The 14,350-nt window shown below is 42.8% G+C and overlaps 1 protein-coding gene across 1 annotated transcript in view; it reads right to left on the reverse strand.

The window, feature by feature from the left end:
• LOC120034560 (heparan sulfate glucosamine 3-O-sulfotransferase 4-like) overlaps positions 1-10,987 on the reverse strand; it is a 102,890-nt gene extending 91,903 nt beyond the window's left edge. The window contains exon 1 of the mRNA XM_038981159.1: positions 10,371-10,987. Coding sequence (XP_038837087.1) covers positions 10,371-10,987 — 617 coding nt within the window. The remainder of the gene's footprint in view (positions 1-10,370) is intronic.
• Between the last annotated feature and the right edge of the window lie 3,363 nt (positions 10,988-14,350).

Here is a 14,350-nt window from a genome sequence, read left to right on the forward strand (position 1 = left end):
ACAGACAGGTGAGAGGGAGAGTGATCATATTACACCTGGAGTAGCCTATAAGAGAAAATGCCTCAGTTCTAAAAATGTACTTCAATAACATCCACTAGAATGCAGACCGACGCATCAAGCAGCCAATGGCTGACTGAGTGAACTAACCAAACACAACATCTTTGTTTTGATCGGATTCCGCCGTGAGCAACCATCAGTAGTTTGTAGGCACTTTTCAGTGTTTTACACTGTCTTGCCACCACAAACCAAAAATCTACTGAAAGGAAAAACATCAAATGGGTGTGTTTGTGCAGATCCATCTGTGTGGAGGGAAGGAGCCAGCTAAGTGAGGTCCCAACTATTAAATAGCATGAAGAAACACATGCAACATTAGTAGCAAGGCAAATGTAACTATCTGTTATTAAACACAAGGTGTAAAATTCCTTCCTCTTGCATCGCACTGTTGGTTAACTAATTATTATGCAACATTAATTTTGAAACCCTGAAGCGTTTGTTGAGTTTACCCAAGGTGCAGAGAGTACGTGTTTAGCCCTGTAAAAAGTGGGTTTATTACAGCACAGATCTAACAGCGAGTGATTCAGCGTGAGGCTGAGACGACGCAGAGCCAGAGGCTGCTGGGATTGCTTCATTTATATTCCACTGATTGCATCAGAAAATTGTGAGACTGTTAATTGGAGACAATGTGGCCAGAAACAGATACGGAGAGACATGTGACTACAACAATGGCATCAAAGATAATATTTAGCTAAAAGCCGGTGTTAATGATGACAGCAACAACCCTACCAAGCTGTTCTACAGAATTATATACCTTTAATCATTAGGAAAATACTAGCCCTCACAACTATTCCCCCAAATAAACTTCAGTCTGGTTAGATATGCCCAATTGACCTTCCGTTGGCACGTCAACGTTTCGAATCAAGAAGCTATTGTTATTGCAAATGCTCCCTTGCATCCATCTGAGGACATGTTGACAAAGCTTTCATTTATGACCGATGCCCCAGCGTGACGTTGATTAGGTGGCTTGTACGAAATAAGCTTGAGAGGCCCATTTCACCGCAAACCTGTATTCATTTAGTTCTGCAGATTTATACTGGCCTGCTATCTCGGCAAGAAAATCCAGCATGACATGAGTGAAATTTGCCCTTTTGAAAAGAGGGTTAATCTTTCTTTCTTTCCCACTGCAACCTCAAATCTCACTGTGGCCAGCATGCCTCCAATGATCTGGGGGCCACAGCCAGTAAATTAAATTAAATAAACCCATTAGTTACAGCACTGTTACCTTCTCACCCCTGCCCAGATGCGCTTTCATGGTAAGTTGTCCCATCATGAAAAAAAACAAGGGACTCGGTATAGGATTGTGATGCCAAAGTCACCTTGACTCCAAAGACAGGGTGGTCTGTCCTCAATGTTCATCACAAAGATCAATTAAAATAGCCTGTTTTGCAATACAGGACGAGCCCAATATGTTCCGCAGGTGACTGAAGGTAAATGTATGCTTATTTAAAAATCCATTCATACTTAACATTCTCCCTCCTCGAGTCGTGCAGATGTGAAACAAACTGGAGGTCGATGGGAGTGGAAGGAGACCGTGAGTAGAGTCATCCCAGGCATACTGAAAATGAACGGGATGAATAACCAAGTGTAGCTCACATATTTAAAGATAAACCTCAGACAAAAAGAGAGTCTAATCCTGCTATAGCCCTGGGTATGGGTTGGCATGTTTTCACTCCTATCTTTTCTTCCTGCTCTGAAACATATCTTGTGAATATACTGCAACTACAGTTTGACATCTATCTTTTTTTGGAACGATACAAAGCTTCATAGCTAAATCCTGACATTCAACAGAAAAACAAGACCATGGGGAAACGTGATTGTACCTGTGATGTCTGACTGTGTACCCCTTTGTATTTACCCCCATACATAGAGGATTATGGGATATGTAACTTTTCCTTTAAACACACAAGCATCTTTAACATGATTTCACTGAAACACATTTCCTCGTGTGTCGCCCTGCACACGTGTGTGGCTGAGCATGTTACAGGCACAAAGAACAACTATCAGCCACATTAGCTAAGAGTTGGCTTCACATGGTTGGGAGGAGCTAATGGCCCCATTAAAACAGGAAGAGCATGTTAATTTGCAACAAAATCTCTAAACCCAATAATCCAAATTATCCAGGAAAAACAATCACCTTCTTATACACCAATTAGTAATTAGCATAATCCCTAAAAGCACCCTTTTGCATTTCATCGGCTTAGTCCAAGTCTCAAAGGAGCTTGGCACAATGCCACAGCCTCTATATAAAAATCACTTCCACCAGCCTACACAGAGAATAGAGGACAGCATTCTCATGGTGGAGGTCTGATTAATAAAGTGTTCTTGATACAGATGGTTGAAAGTCGAAAACCTAAATACTTATAAAAGGGTTTCTATAAACACAACTCCCAATGAAGATTTCCTACTTGAAAAGCCCAATCAACACAGAAAGGGAAAGGGGGAAACCTAGTCAGTTGTACAACTGAATGCATTCAACTGAAATGTGTCTTCCCCATTTAACCCAACCCCTCTGAATCAGAATACCATCTCAATGTAAGGACTGTGTTGTGCGTAGTTTACACGTCTAATACTCAGCTCCTTCATTGTTTCACACTGTGCTAAAATATTCTCGCGGAATACCCCATGGTGATTTCAGGCAAAGAAAGAGCATGAATAAATAAACAACATAAAGCGATGAGAAACTTCAAAGGCAATGGGGCAATCGCAGAAAACAAGCTCCTGGAAGCCAATGAATGTGTTTGTCTTTGTTTGTGACAGTGACTCAGGGGTGTAAACAGAGGAATTAGCTCACACCTCCGGAGTCTCAGCACATCGCACTGCCATAATTGAATTAAGCCTGTCAAGATTGTTGTGAGCTGTGGATGGCGTCAGTGGCGCGAGGTGCATGTGAGCTCACAGGATATTTCTATAGCTAGAACTGCCTTTTCATTCTGCTCTGTTCTTTGGCGAGTCCTTGAAAAAAAAAAAAGACAATTGCTTTCCATGTCATCCCAGACTATATCTCAAGGTAATTCCTACATATTGATACGGCCAAGCTGATGTATTTCCTATGAATAAGCTCTGTGTGTAACATGTCATGGGCATGCAGGCGGAATAATGCTACTGGTGGAGCGTGGAGGGAGAAGTTATGATTTCCACTCTCCCCACATCCCTCAGCTTAACACACTCCTGGAGTACATGTCAGGTCACGGCCACATATTTGAAACATGCTCCCAACAGCCCTTGCGTGACGTCTTGGCTCCATGGCCAGCCCTGTCAGAGAGAACCCTGCTCTGACTGAACCAATGCATCAGCTTGCTTTTGGGTTTGTGTCATGAGACTGCATCACTCACAACCGATAAGGGGCATGTATGCACAGCACCAAGTGCTCCAGGAGAGGCGAAAGGAAAATTGGAATCTTGACAAGTATGATTGACATGCTTATTTGTCCCAAAAGGAAGTCTTATTCAGAGAGGTTTAAAGATGGCTGTAAAGCAGCATTCTTGCCGAATGGAATCATTGTTCCTTCTGACTAGAAGCACATCACGGCAATTCTGCGGCAAGTAAATAATCCCTGGGAGATAGGAATCCTTTCAAGCTTAAAATGACTTGTGCTTATACTTTATTTTTGGTCCAAAATAAATCATTTAACAGGCGAGACTGGGGCTGTCATTTTCAGGCAATCCATCTATGACATGGAACTGAAATAGGGGTCTAAGAATTCCCTGTTTTCCCATTGGCGATGGAATGGAAAAGAACGCAAGGAAGAATTCCATCCAGTTCTATTTTGACAGACACAAACCTAAAGGGAGGCCGAGCCTTGATGGCAACCATGCCCCAATGCCAATTCATTGTGTTGGCAAATTGAATCAGCAAATTAAATTCTAAACTCAAGTACAGTCAACTTTACTGGAATTGGAGAATGATCACTTTAGGTGTTTGGGTGTAGCTTTGTCCATGACACGGAATAGGAAATGAATGTCGAAGAGAGAGGGTAAGATATTGCATGTGAATAGCAAGAAGAAGCTGGGGTAGAATGAAATTGTCTGAACTAACCCACTGCCAGAGTGATTTGTCCTCTCTCTAAGCCACAAAGGATGCAGCAGTATTACTTCTTTCATAATTCTAGTGTCACAATAGAAATAGACTAAGATAACTCCCCAAGGCTGACCCTAGAGTAACACAAAACAAATTGAATCCACATTCTCCCAACAGAAAACACTGATTCCATCGCAAAAAACAAAAAAATCCCAGGCAGTGCAATGCTGTGTGGATGGTGTTCATGACTAAACTTACTTTGATAATACCTGCTGATATGGTTGAACTGGAAAGATAAAGTGTTGTGAATTGATCCCACAGTTCCGCTCTAGAGACACATACACATAAGATAGCTATTCACACCTAAATATCTAGCTAGTAGACATTTAGCTAGCTACCTTGTAACAGGTACAGTTGAAGTCGGAAGTTTACATACACCTTAGCCAAATACATTTAAACTCAGTTTTTCACAATTCCTGACATTTAATCTGAGTAAAAATGCCCTGTTTTAGGTCAGTTAGGATCACCACTTTATTTTAAGAATGTGAAATGTCAGAATAATAGTTGAGAGAATTATTTATTTCAGCTTTTATTTCTTCATCGCATTCCCAGTGGGTCAGAAGTTTACATACACTCAAATAGTATTTGGTAGCATTGCCTTTAAATTGTTTAACTTGGGTCAAATGTTTCGAGTAGCCTTCCACAAGCTTCCCACAATAAGTTGGGTGAATTTTGTCCAATTCCACCTGACAGAGCTGGTGTAATTGAGTCAGGTTTGTAGGCCTCCTTGCTCACACAGGCTTTTTCAGTTCTGCCCACACATTTTCAATAGGATCGAGGTCTTTGCTGTCCTTAAGCCATTTTGCCACAACTTTGGAAGTATGCTTTGGGTCATTGTTTTTTTGGAAGACCCATTTGCGACCAAGCTTTAACTTCCTGACTGATGTCTTGAGATGTTGCTTCAATTTATCCACATAATTTTCCTACCTCATGATGCCATCTATTTTGTGAAGTGCACCAGTCCCTCCTGCAGCAAAGCACCCCCACAACATGATGCTGCCACCCCCGTGCTTCACGGTTGGGATGGTGTTCTTCGGCTTGCAAGCCTCCCCCTTTCTCCTCCAAACATAACGATGGTCATTATGGCCAAACAGTTCTATTTTTGTTTCATCACTCCAGAGGATATTTCTCCAAAAAGTACAATCTTTGTCCCCATGTGCAGTTGCAAACCCTAGTCTGGCTTTTTCATGGCGGTTTTGGAGCAGTGGTTTCTTCCTTGCTGAGCGGCCTTTCAGGTTATGTCGATATAGGACTCGTTTTACTGTGGATATAGATACTTTTGTACTAGTTTCCTCCAGCATCTTCACCAGGTCCTTTGCTGTTGTTCTGGGATGTGGTACCGTCAGGCGTTTGGAAATTGCTGCCAAGGATGAACCAGACTTGTGGAGGTCTACAATTTTTTTAATGAGATCTTGGCTGATTTATTTTGATTTTCCCATGATGTCAAGCAAAGAGGCACTGAGTTTGAAGGTAGGCCTTGAAATAAATCCACAGGTACACCTCCAATTGACTCAAATTATGTCAATTAGCCTATCAGATGCTTCTAAAGCCACGACATCATTTTCTGGAATTTTCCAAGCTGTTTAAAGGCACAGTCAACTTAGTGTATGTAAACTTCTGACCCACTGGAATTGTGATACAGTGAATTATAAGTGAAATAATCTGTCTGTAAACAATTTTTAGAAAAATTACTTGTATCATGCAAAAAGTAGATGTCCTAACCGACTTGCCAAAACTATAGTTTGTTAACAAGAAATTTGTGGAGTGGTTGAAAAATGAGTTTTAATGAGTGTATGTAAACTTCCGACTTCAACTGCATCGTGCATGTGATTAAACACAAGAGTAAATGGCTACACAAACCTGCCATTCATAGTTGAAGGAACTTGCTACAGAGTGAGTTACACAATACTTTTTAAGTGTGATCCAATATCCATATTTATCCAGACTGACAGTAATTGGTGGTGCAGCAATCTGAAGGTTCTGATTATTCTCCTCATGTTTAACAGCCAGACAGAGATGACACAAAGGCTTTCTGGTGGGAAGGTACCGTCTGTGTCATAGCGCTGTGCCATGTCTGCATCCAGTCAAAGGCATTTGAATGGGAAATAAATATGTTTCTGTTGAGGACACTGGTGGAATCTCTGGGCTCTGTGGTGCTTGGGAGTTTAATCAAGTGGAAAAGGGGAGGGGGGATGTTGAGACCAACCTGACTGCAGCGGTCCACTCTCTTGACAGGCACTGGGGCATGCTGCTAATTAAAAAGTTTAATTCCACGACTGCCGCGTTGGCATCCCAGTACCCAGAGGTGCGTCCTTGCGAGCCTTGGCGCCATCTTATCAGGCACAGACAGATTCTGGCTTGCCGGGGAGGAGCGGAGGATGTGGAGGCGCTGCAGGAGCAGCAACACAGGCCCAGCTGGAAGATGGAGGGGATGGCATCCAGCCTGCTGCTCAGGGATCAGGCCCACCTCCCTCCATCCCATCTCCCCGCTGACTGGAGTCACGGACCCCTAGTCTGGTGGCAAGACTCAGGGAGCTGAGCCGTGGAGCGGCATGCTGAGGTGGGAGCGCAGGGGTAAACAAGGGATAAACACAGGATTTAGACTCTCTGATGCTACTCTCAGCAGTAGATCTCCGACACACACTTCCTGTCAGAGGGTTCTGTCTTACTACACGGAAGGGTGCGGATAAAACTGGGGCTGGAATTCATGCTATTCTCCTCAGAGTCCCCCCGGGCCTGCAGCAGTGCAAAGACATGGTGCTCTGACATGGTCTCTACACTACTAGCATTTCGTATTTACTGAAAAAGAAGAAGCAGCAAACTGGAAATTCTTTCGTCAAGCTTTTTCCACCATTCAGTGGGAAACAGAGCTTCGATGAAAAAGTAGATAAAAGAATGAGAGCACTTCATTGCAAGGCCTTGGCAGAGTGTAGAGCCTGCACTGTGTGGGCTTCTGAGCTGTGTAGGTCCCTATTGATCAGAATGCATTACAACTCACACAAAGAGAGAAAGTCCTTGGTGATGGCAAGGCTGATTCTTTGGCATCTTTTTTAAAGGCCACCTCATATAAAAGCCAGCAGGCAGCAACCAAGACCTCCGCCTGAGGTGAAATAGCTTGGGGAAGGAGAGCACATTCAGAACACCATGCTGCACGTTATAAGGACCACTGTAATATAACATTATTGTTTGTCACATTGTGCAACACAGGGCCATAGAGTTGCAAAGGTACAAAACAGCTCAAAAGATTTACAGTCACATTGCCTCAGCTTTTATCGCTTACAAGGTCCAAGTGTCATTCTCCCAACACAATGATAAGGGGCTCGGAGACCTCAGAGCCGCTTCAGAGCTATGCATCTCATTGACAACTCACACAATATGATCAGCATAGTAGTACAACCCAAATAAACTTCCTGGGAAATCAATTGTATCACGAGCAATAGAGTTGTTCCTAAATACCAGCTCAATGAATCGTCTGCTGTTTTGCAGCACCTATTTAAACCCGAGATAGGCTTCCAGGCAACGGCGTGATTCTTCTAATGATGATGTAGCTATTATGATCTGACACACAGAAAGAATGACCTGCTGGTTAAAGACTATAGCTTCCCTTCAAAAGCGGAAAGGAGTTTAACAAGGCATAAGGTCCTCCCCGACAAGCCTTTTAAACATTGTGTTACCCGGGTAAAACAGATGTCACCAAGGTGCTGCATCATATTTCATGAACAAGAAGATTAACTTACTCCCTGTGAAATATATGCCCAGCGGATGGGGTATAAAAATATGTTTTCACTTGACATTTCTACCAGATGAATTCTGTATGCGTACCGGGATTCTGGAGCACCGTATAACTGTGGCAAGCACAGAATAGCTCTCTCAGTGCACACCTCTTCAGGCTCTGCATTTGTACTGGCTTCTTTTAAATCTTTTACAACGGTACCACATTCATCCTCTGCCAGTGTCTAACTCTCCAAGCCATCAAAAAGTATGAAATTGGCCACCGCTGCACAAACAAATTGATTCAGTGCATGTGATGACATTATCAGACTCAACCTCAGAAGCCAACGTTAAATGGTCGTGATCATGATTTCAGTCATAGGACTAGGCACACAGCCTAAGCCTACACAGTAGGCCTGCACACAACGTGATGTAGTCTATTTCTTTAAACAGAAAAAATCCACAAAAATGACATGCTTTGTCTGTAGCATCAGGACGTGGGCAGATCACATAGTTCTGAGTGTAACCTTTTTTTCCCTTGTCACACTACAACACTGTTCGAATTTGGCAGACAGAACAGCCACATAGCTATATCGTCCCCATGGGTGTAAAAAACACCGCTACCCGATACTTACATTTCTGCATACGTCATCCTGAGGTTAACATTACTCAGAGGACGAAACGCAGAAATAAATGTTAAGAGCGCTTAAGGGATTTGGTTGGCTCAGGGGCACTAAAACACATAAGCACACTTTGGTGTTATTTATGTAAGCCTGTCATCTTGTCGTCTAATGAGCCTGACACCAAAAGCGTAATGAAACGTCTCACATTAACACGGGCTAAATGAACAGCCAACAGCTGAGGACAGAGGAGAGCATAGCTCCCATCCACACTGCAATGAGTTGAGGCAGATGGTCCACTGTATATCCAAAGCCCCGAGCCACTGTACTAGACTGGGTTCACAGGCACAGCACCTCGATCCCTCTGGGCACAAGCATGGAGTCAGGGACTCTGTGTACTACTGGCTGGCTTCATTTTCATTCTCTGTTCACTGAGTCCATTTGAAATCCAGCATTCCTCTGGTTAGTCAGACCATCATCTTGCTAGATGCTGGCGCCTTATTGAGCAAGTGCCACTGTCAAACGGAGGGACGGACGAACCCTCAAACAGACCGTGGTTCAATGCCATGGTTGTTTATCTTTTAATAAACAGGGGAAAAAATCACAAAGGAGGCAGTGAGATGTGCAGTGTTGGAAAACAAAGAAAAAGCATGACTGGGTGATGAACCTGACTGGGGGAATCTTTACCTCGAATGTATTGCATGTGAGAAGACATGGATGGCACAACACTCAGGATCAGCAGAGAAACATCTGGATTAGCTGATCAAAATGATGATCTCTCTAACCCCATGCAGTCATACAGCAAAAACCTGGCCATATGGCTTTTAGATAGATGGACTTAAATAGGCCTTTAGCTACATGCGTTTGGTTTCAGCTCTGTGTCAGATTAAATCGTTTTAAAATGACCACTTTTTCATAATTCCTCCAATATACACTGAATCAGATATGGATCTCGGTGAGCGCAGAATGTTTTCATTTTGTTATCAAGCTACGGGACTTTTTTTCTGCAACGGTGGATATTACAAAGCATTTGCTAAATAAACTCAATATTCCATAGTTGGGAACTAGCTATTATCAGATGGAAATACACTTGGAAATACATTTTGTCGATATGAGGCAAGATTGTCTATATTTGTGACACTATCAGAACATGTCGAGTTAGTATTCATACTGTACCACATCACATCCCAAACCCAGAGTACACTGCTAAGGAACCAGGCCTGTTGCACAGGGGCAGTTCTGAACACTATAAAAAGTTAATACCACAACTGTAGGTGGGATCTGAGTATTGTTCTAATGAAAGCACTCGCATGAACACCTGATCGACTGAATAGTTTGGCTATTGCTGCATGCTATGTTCATATACATGCATACTATGATAAAACATTGTATATTATTGTAAAACTAGGTTCACTGTACTTCAGAAGCAAGATATAAAGGTGTACTGCATAAAGGCTACTTTGTTCCCTAGGTGTGGTTTCTAAGTGATATGAATATTTTAGTTTATCATCCAAATCAGTCTAGCTCTCATTTTGATGCAGCGGGAATAGATAGAATGATTAGGCTAACTGAACAACTGTTTTGTATTGTTGGATGTAAAACAAGTGGGGGATATTTTAGAAACATTTTTAAGCCGAATTACTTGGCAAATATCCAATCTAATAGGTAGGCAATTTTTAAGCAGAGTTGTTATTTTTATTATGATTATGATTATTATGATTATAATGAATAATGACATTGATAGTGGTATAGGCCTACTTATTATTAGTAGTATTATTAGAGGTAATCTAGTGCATTTTAAATATGAACAAATCGAGACTATCTACCAACACATGGTTTATGTTATGTGGGGTAATGAGACCTCTGAACCAGATAGGGTTATTAAGTGAGAGTGGATGCGCGCACCTGTACCAATCCAGCCCTTTCTCGTAGTTCCTGTCGAAGAAATGTGGCTCATTCCCAACGGCTCTGATGTCGGGATGGACCCTCAAAGCTTCGAGCAGAGCCCTGGTACCTCCTTTCTTCACCCCAATTATAATGGCTTGGGGTAATTTTTTCACCCCATAATCCGAGGTGCAGTTCACCCTGAGTTCGTTGTCCGTGGTGCTGAATTCCTGGTGCCTCCGCTCCAGAGCGGGAGATTGATACACCGCGGCAGTTTTAGTCGGAGCTGCCTGATTCCTAACCCAATCCAATGTTCTTTGTTCGGTCTCCACATTATCTTTGACAGTGGAAATTGCAACCGTTTCCTCAGCGGCGGCAGTCACCTCTATCAGCTCCTCGTCCAAATAGCCCTGGGGTGAAGTGGAATAAAGTTTCTCCCTTAATGTTACGAAAGTTGTCTCCTCCGTCACCAGCCTCCCTTGGTACACGTAATTCTCTTGCAAGGGGAACTGTAACGAGTTGTAACAGCTCATCAAACTATAGAACAAGTAGGTGACAGAAAGGGAGAGGGTGAACATGAATAAAATTTTCCTGGGCACTTTAGAGGTAAAAACCGAAGTGCTGGACCAAAATGCCATCTCTGATAGCAGTGATCCTCTCAAAGAAGTGGCCAGACATGTTTCCACCCCAATACTTGCATGGACACTCAACAACAATAATCTGTCACTATCAGCTTTGCTCTATTTGAAAATGTGAGTAGCTGAACCACTCCAGCATACCCCCAATTCGCATGGTTATAAGGATACAGGAAATAGATCGTTAAAATTCCGAAAGAATATCGCATCCCTTTTTTGAGTAGCCTATCGATTTCTTATTCCAACGCTGACAGTCAATGTCACCGTTTATTGCACTGAATTTGCAGATTAGAAAGCCTGCGGTCTGGCGTCCTTCCAAATGAGCAGCCTGGTTTGAAATGGGCAGAGTGTGATGGACGAAGTCTTGGCATTTTACGGAAAAAGAAAAAAGGGAACGCCAAAGTGTTTGAAGTAGTGTGCAAAGCACGTCTTCATCCCGATACACTGACCGCCAATTACAAATCCGGTGGATCTTCCCAACAAGGGTGAAAAAACTGCCACACATTGGTCCTCTCACTGCTAACTTTGTGCAGTAGAAAGTGAACAACCTTTGCATAAATATTAATTGACTCCGCTCTCTCAGTGGCCAGGAATGTTGCTTGCTGTCCTAATGCCTTCTGTTGATTGGTAGATACGATGTGCGCATCAACTGTGTGAGCTCTCCCGCACGGAAGCACTATTATATTAGTAGGAGCACCACAAGCTCAGTAAATGAACACCCACTTTTCGCAATCGGTGCCAGAATGTAGGAAACCCAATGAGACGTCAGATACGACAGCCAGATTGCACTGAGATGACATTGGGAAGGCGGGATGACTATTCCTCCTCCTCTCCTTTTTCTATGCCTTATGATTAGCAAAGATATTGCTGGATGAATGTAAGGGTGAGTAGGGAAAAGTAGTGCCCTGTATGCACTTAAGAAGAAATCTTAAAGATAATTTGCCCGACTAATGTAGGCTACATCTGAATTGCCTCAAATTATTTACTGAATAAAATGCGTCATAATAATAATAATTATTATTATTATTATTCTTCTACGACTAGTACTACTACTACTACTACTACTACTACTAAATAAGTATTCTACAAGCAGCTCATGGCTGCTCCCTACTGGTGTTCTCTGAAACATTGCAATAGTTGTAACCGTGATCTTGGGAGATTTTACACAAGAAGATAGGATGGGTGGTTGAAGAATAGATCAATATTTTTTTAGATGGAAATTATGTGTGATAATCGGCGTTTCACTCCACCAATTCATATCAAAGAGGTTGTTGCTTCTCATGCATGCTGGTCTGATACAAAGGAGGGGCACATGACAGTGCTAGAGAGTGCATTGTAAGTGAGCTGGAACGGACACTAGGCTGTGTAGCCTTACTGAGGTATTTTGCATTGAAGATACTTATGTAGGGAGAACATATCTATACCACATTTATTACACAAAGTGACAGTCAGTATTGTTCTCTGAATTGAAAAATGTTGACAAATTTGACTTATGCCCTTTTGGGAGGTAAAGTAAGAGATTCTAGATTGTGAGCCACTGAGATATGTCTCCTTTTATTAGAGAGTCTCATTCATCATACTCCTCAAACACACCAGAAATATCTGCACCACAGCAATGCCTGGACAACAATAAATGGAGGGCTCATCGCTCTCAAAGCAGAATGTCAGGGGTCATTTTACTGTAATAGCATCTGGAAGTATGAGAGAATGCTTATTTGGCCAAATTTCTCTTCCCATCAGATCTCTAAGATCGTGTAACCAGCAGTTTGGCAAATCAAACAGTGGCTGAAATGACTGAGCAAAGAGGAAAAAAGGTGAGACCAAAGATATTTTATTGCCAAAACGCAATAATCCTGGAGTAGTGAACAAAAAATCAAAGTGCAGCTCTTTTGCGTTAGACCTATGGCCTCCCACAGGACAGGAAATGCTGAACAATCCAATAGGACATCTCTTACACAGAGAAAGGCAGATAAATCACACCCTTCCTTTTTTCTTAGCAGCTGTGGTACATACTGTACAGCCACTTCAGCATACAGTATGTTTTGTTATAGTATCGTTATGTAAAGGTAACTGCCAAAATAATGGAAACACTTGAGTAAATGAGGGATACAAAGTATATTAAAAGCAGGTGTTTCCACACAGGTGTGGTTCCTGAGTTAATTAAGCAATTAACATCTCATCATGCTTAGGGTCAAGTATAAAAAGGCTGGGCTGGCCATTATTTTGGCTACTATTGCTATGCCCCCATAGGATTACAATGCCCCCATCCACAGGGTACGAGTGGCCACTGAATGGTTTGATGAGCATGAGCAGCACCTTGGACAGCGTTTTCCACTGTCTTCAACAAAACACCAAATTATGGAATTTATTGTAAGAGAATGGTGTCCCTCCAATAAAGTTCCAGAAATGTGTAAATTCTATGCCAAGGTGCAGCATTAAAACTGTTCTCAATCAATCAATCAAATGTATTTATATAGCCCTTCTTACATCAGCTGATGTCACAAAGTGCTGTACAGAAACCCAGCGTAAAACCCCAAACAGAAAGCAATGCAGGTGTAGATGCACGGTGGCTAGGAAAAACTCCCTAGAAAGGTTGGAACCTAGGAAGAAACCTAGAGAGGAACCAGGCTATGAGGGGTGGCCAGTCCTCTTCTGGCTGTGCCGGGTGGAGATTATAACGGAACAAGACCATGATGTTCAAATGTTCATAGATGACCAGCAGGGTCAGATAATAATAATCACAGTGGTTGTAGAGGGTGCAACAGGTCAGCACCTCAGGAGTAAATGTCAGTTGGCTTTTCATAGCCGATCATTCAGTGTCTCTACCGCACCTACTGTCTCTAGAGAGTTGAAAACAGCAGGTCTGGGACAAGGTAGCACGTCCGGTGAACAGGTCAGGGTTCCATAGCCGCAAGCAGAACAGTTGAAACTGGAGCAGCAGCACAAACAGGTGGACTGGGAGACAGCAGGGAGTCATCAGGCCAGGTAGTCCTGAGGCATGGGCCTATGGCCAGGTCCTCCGAAAGAGAGAGAGAGAGAGAGAGAGAGAGAGAGAGAGAGAGAGAGAGAGAGAGAGAGAGAGAGAGAGAGAGAGAGAGAGAGAGAGAGAGAGAGAGAGAGAGAGAGAGAGAGAGAGAGAGAGAGAGAGAGAGAGAGAGAGAGAGAGAGAGAGAGAGAGAGAGAGTTCACATAGGACACCGGATAAGACAGTAGAAATACTCCAGATATAACAGTCTGACCCTAGCCCCCCGACACAAACTTTTGCAGCATACATACTGGAGGCTGAGATAGGAGGGGTTCTGGCTTGTGGTGTCCCAACGCCCTATTGAGACGCTTTATGTTGGTGTTTCCTTTATTTTGTCAGTT

The sequence above is a fragment of the Salvelinus namaycush genome, chromosome 41, assembly GCF_016432855.1.
Source record: "Salvelinus namaycush isolate Seneca chromosome 41, SaNama_1.0, whole genome shotgun sequence".
Lineage (NCBI taxonomy): Eukaryota > Metazoa > Chordata > Actinopteri > Salmoniformes > Salmonidae > Salvelinus > Salvelinus namaycush.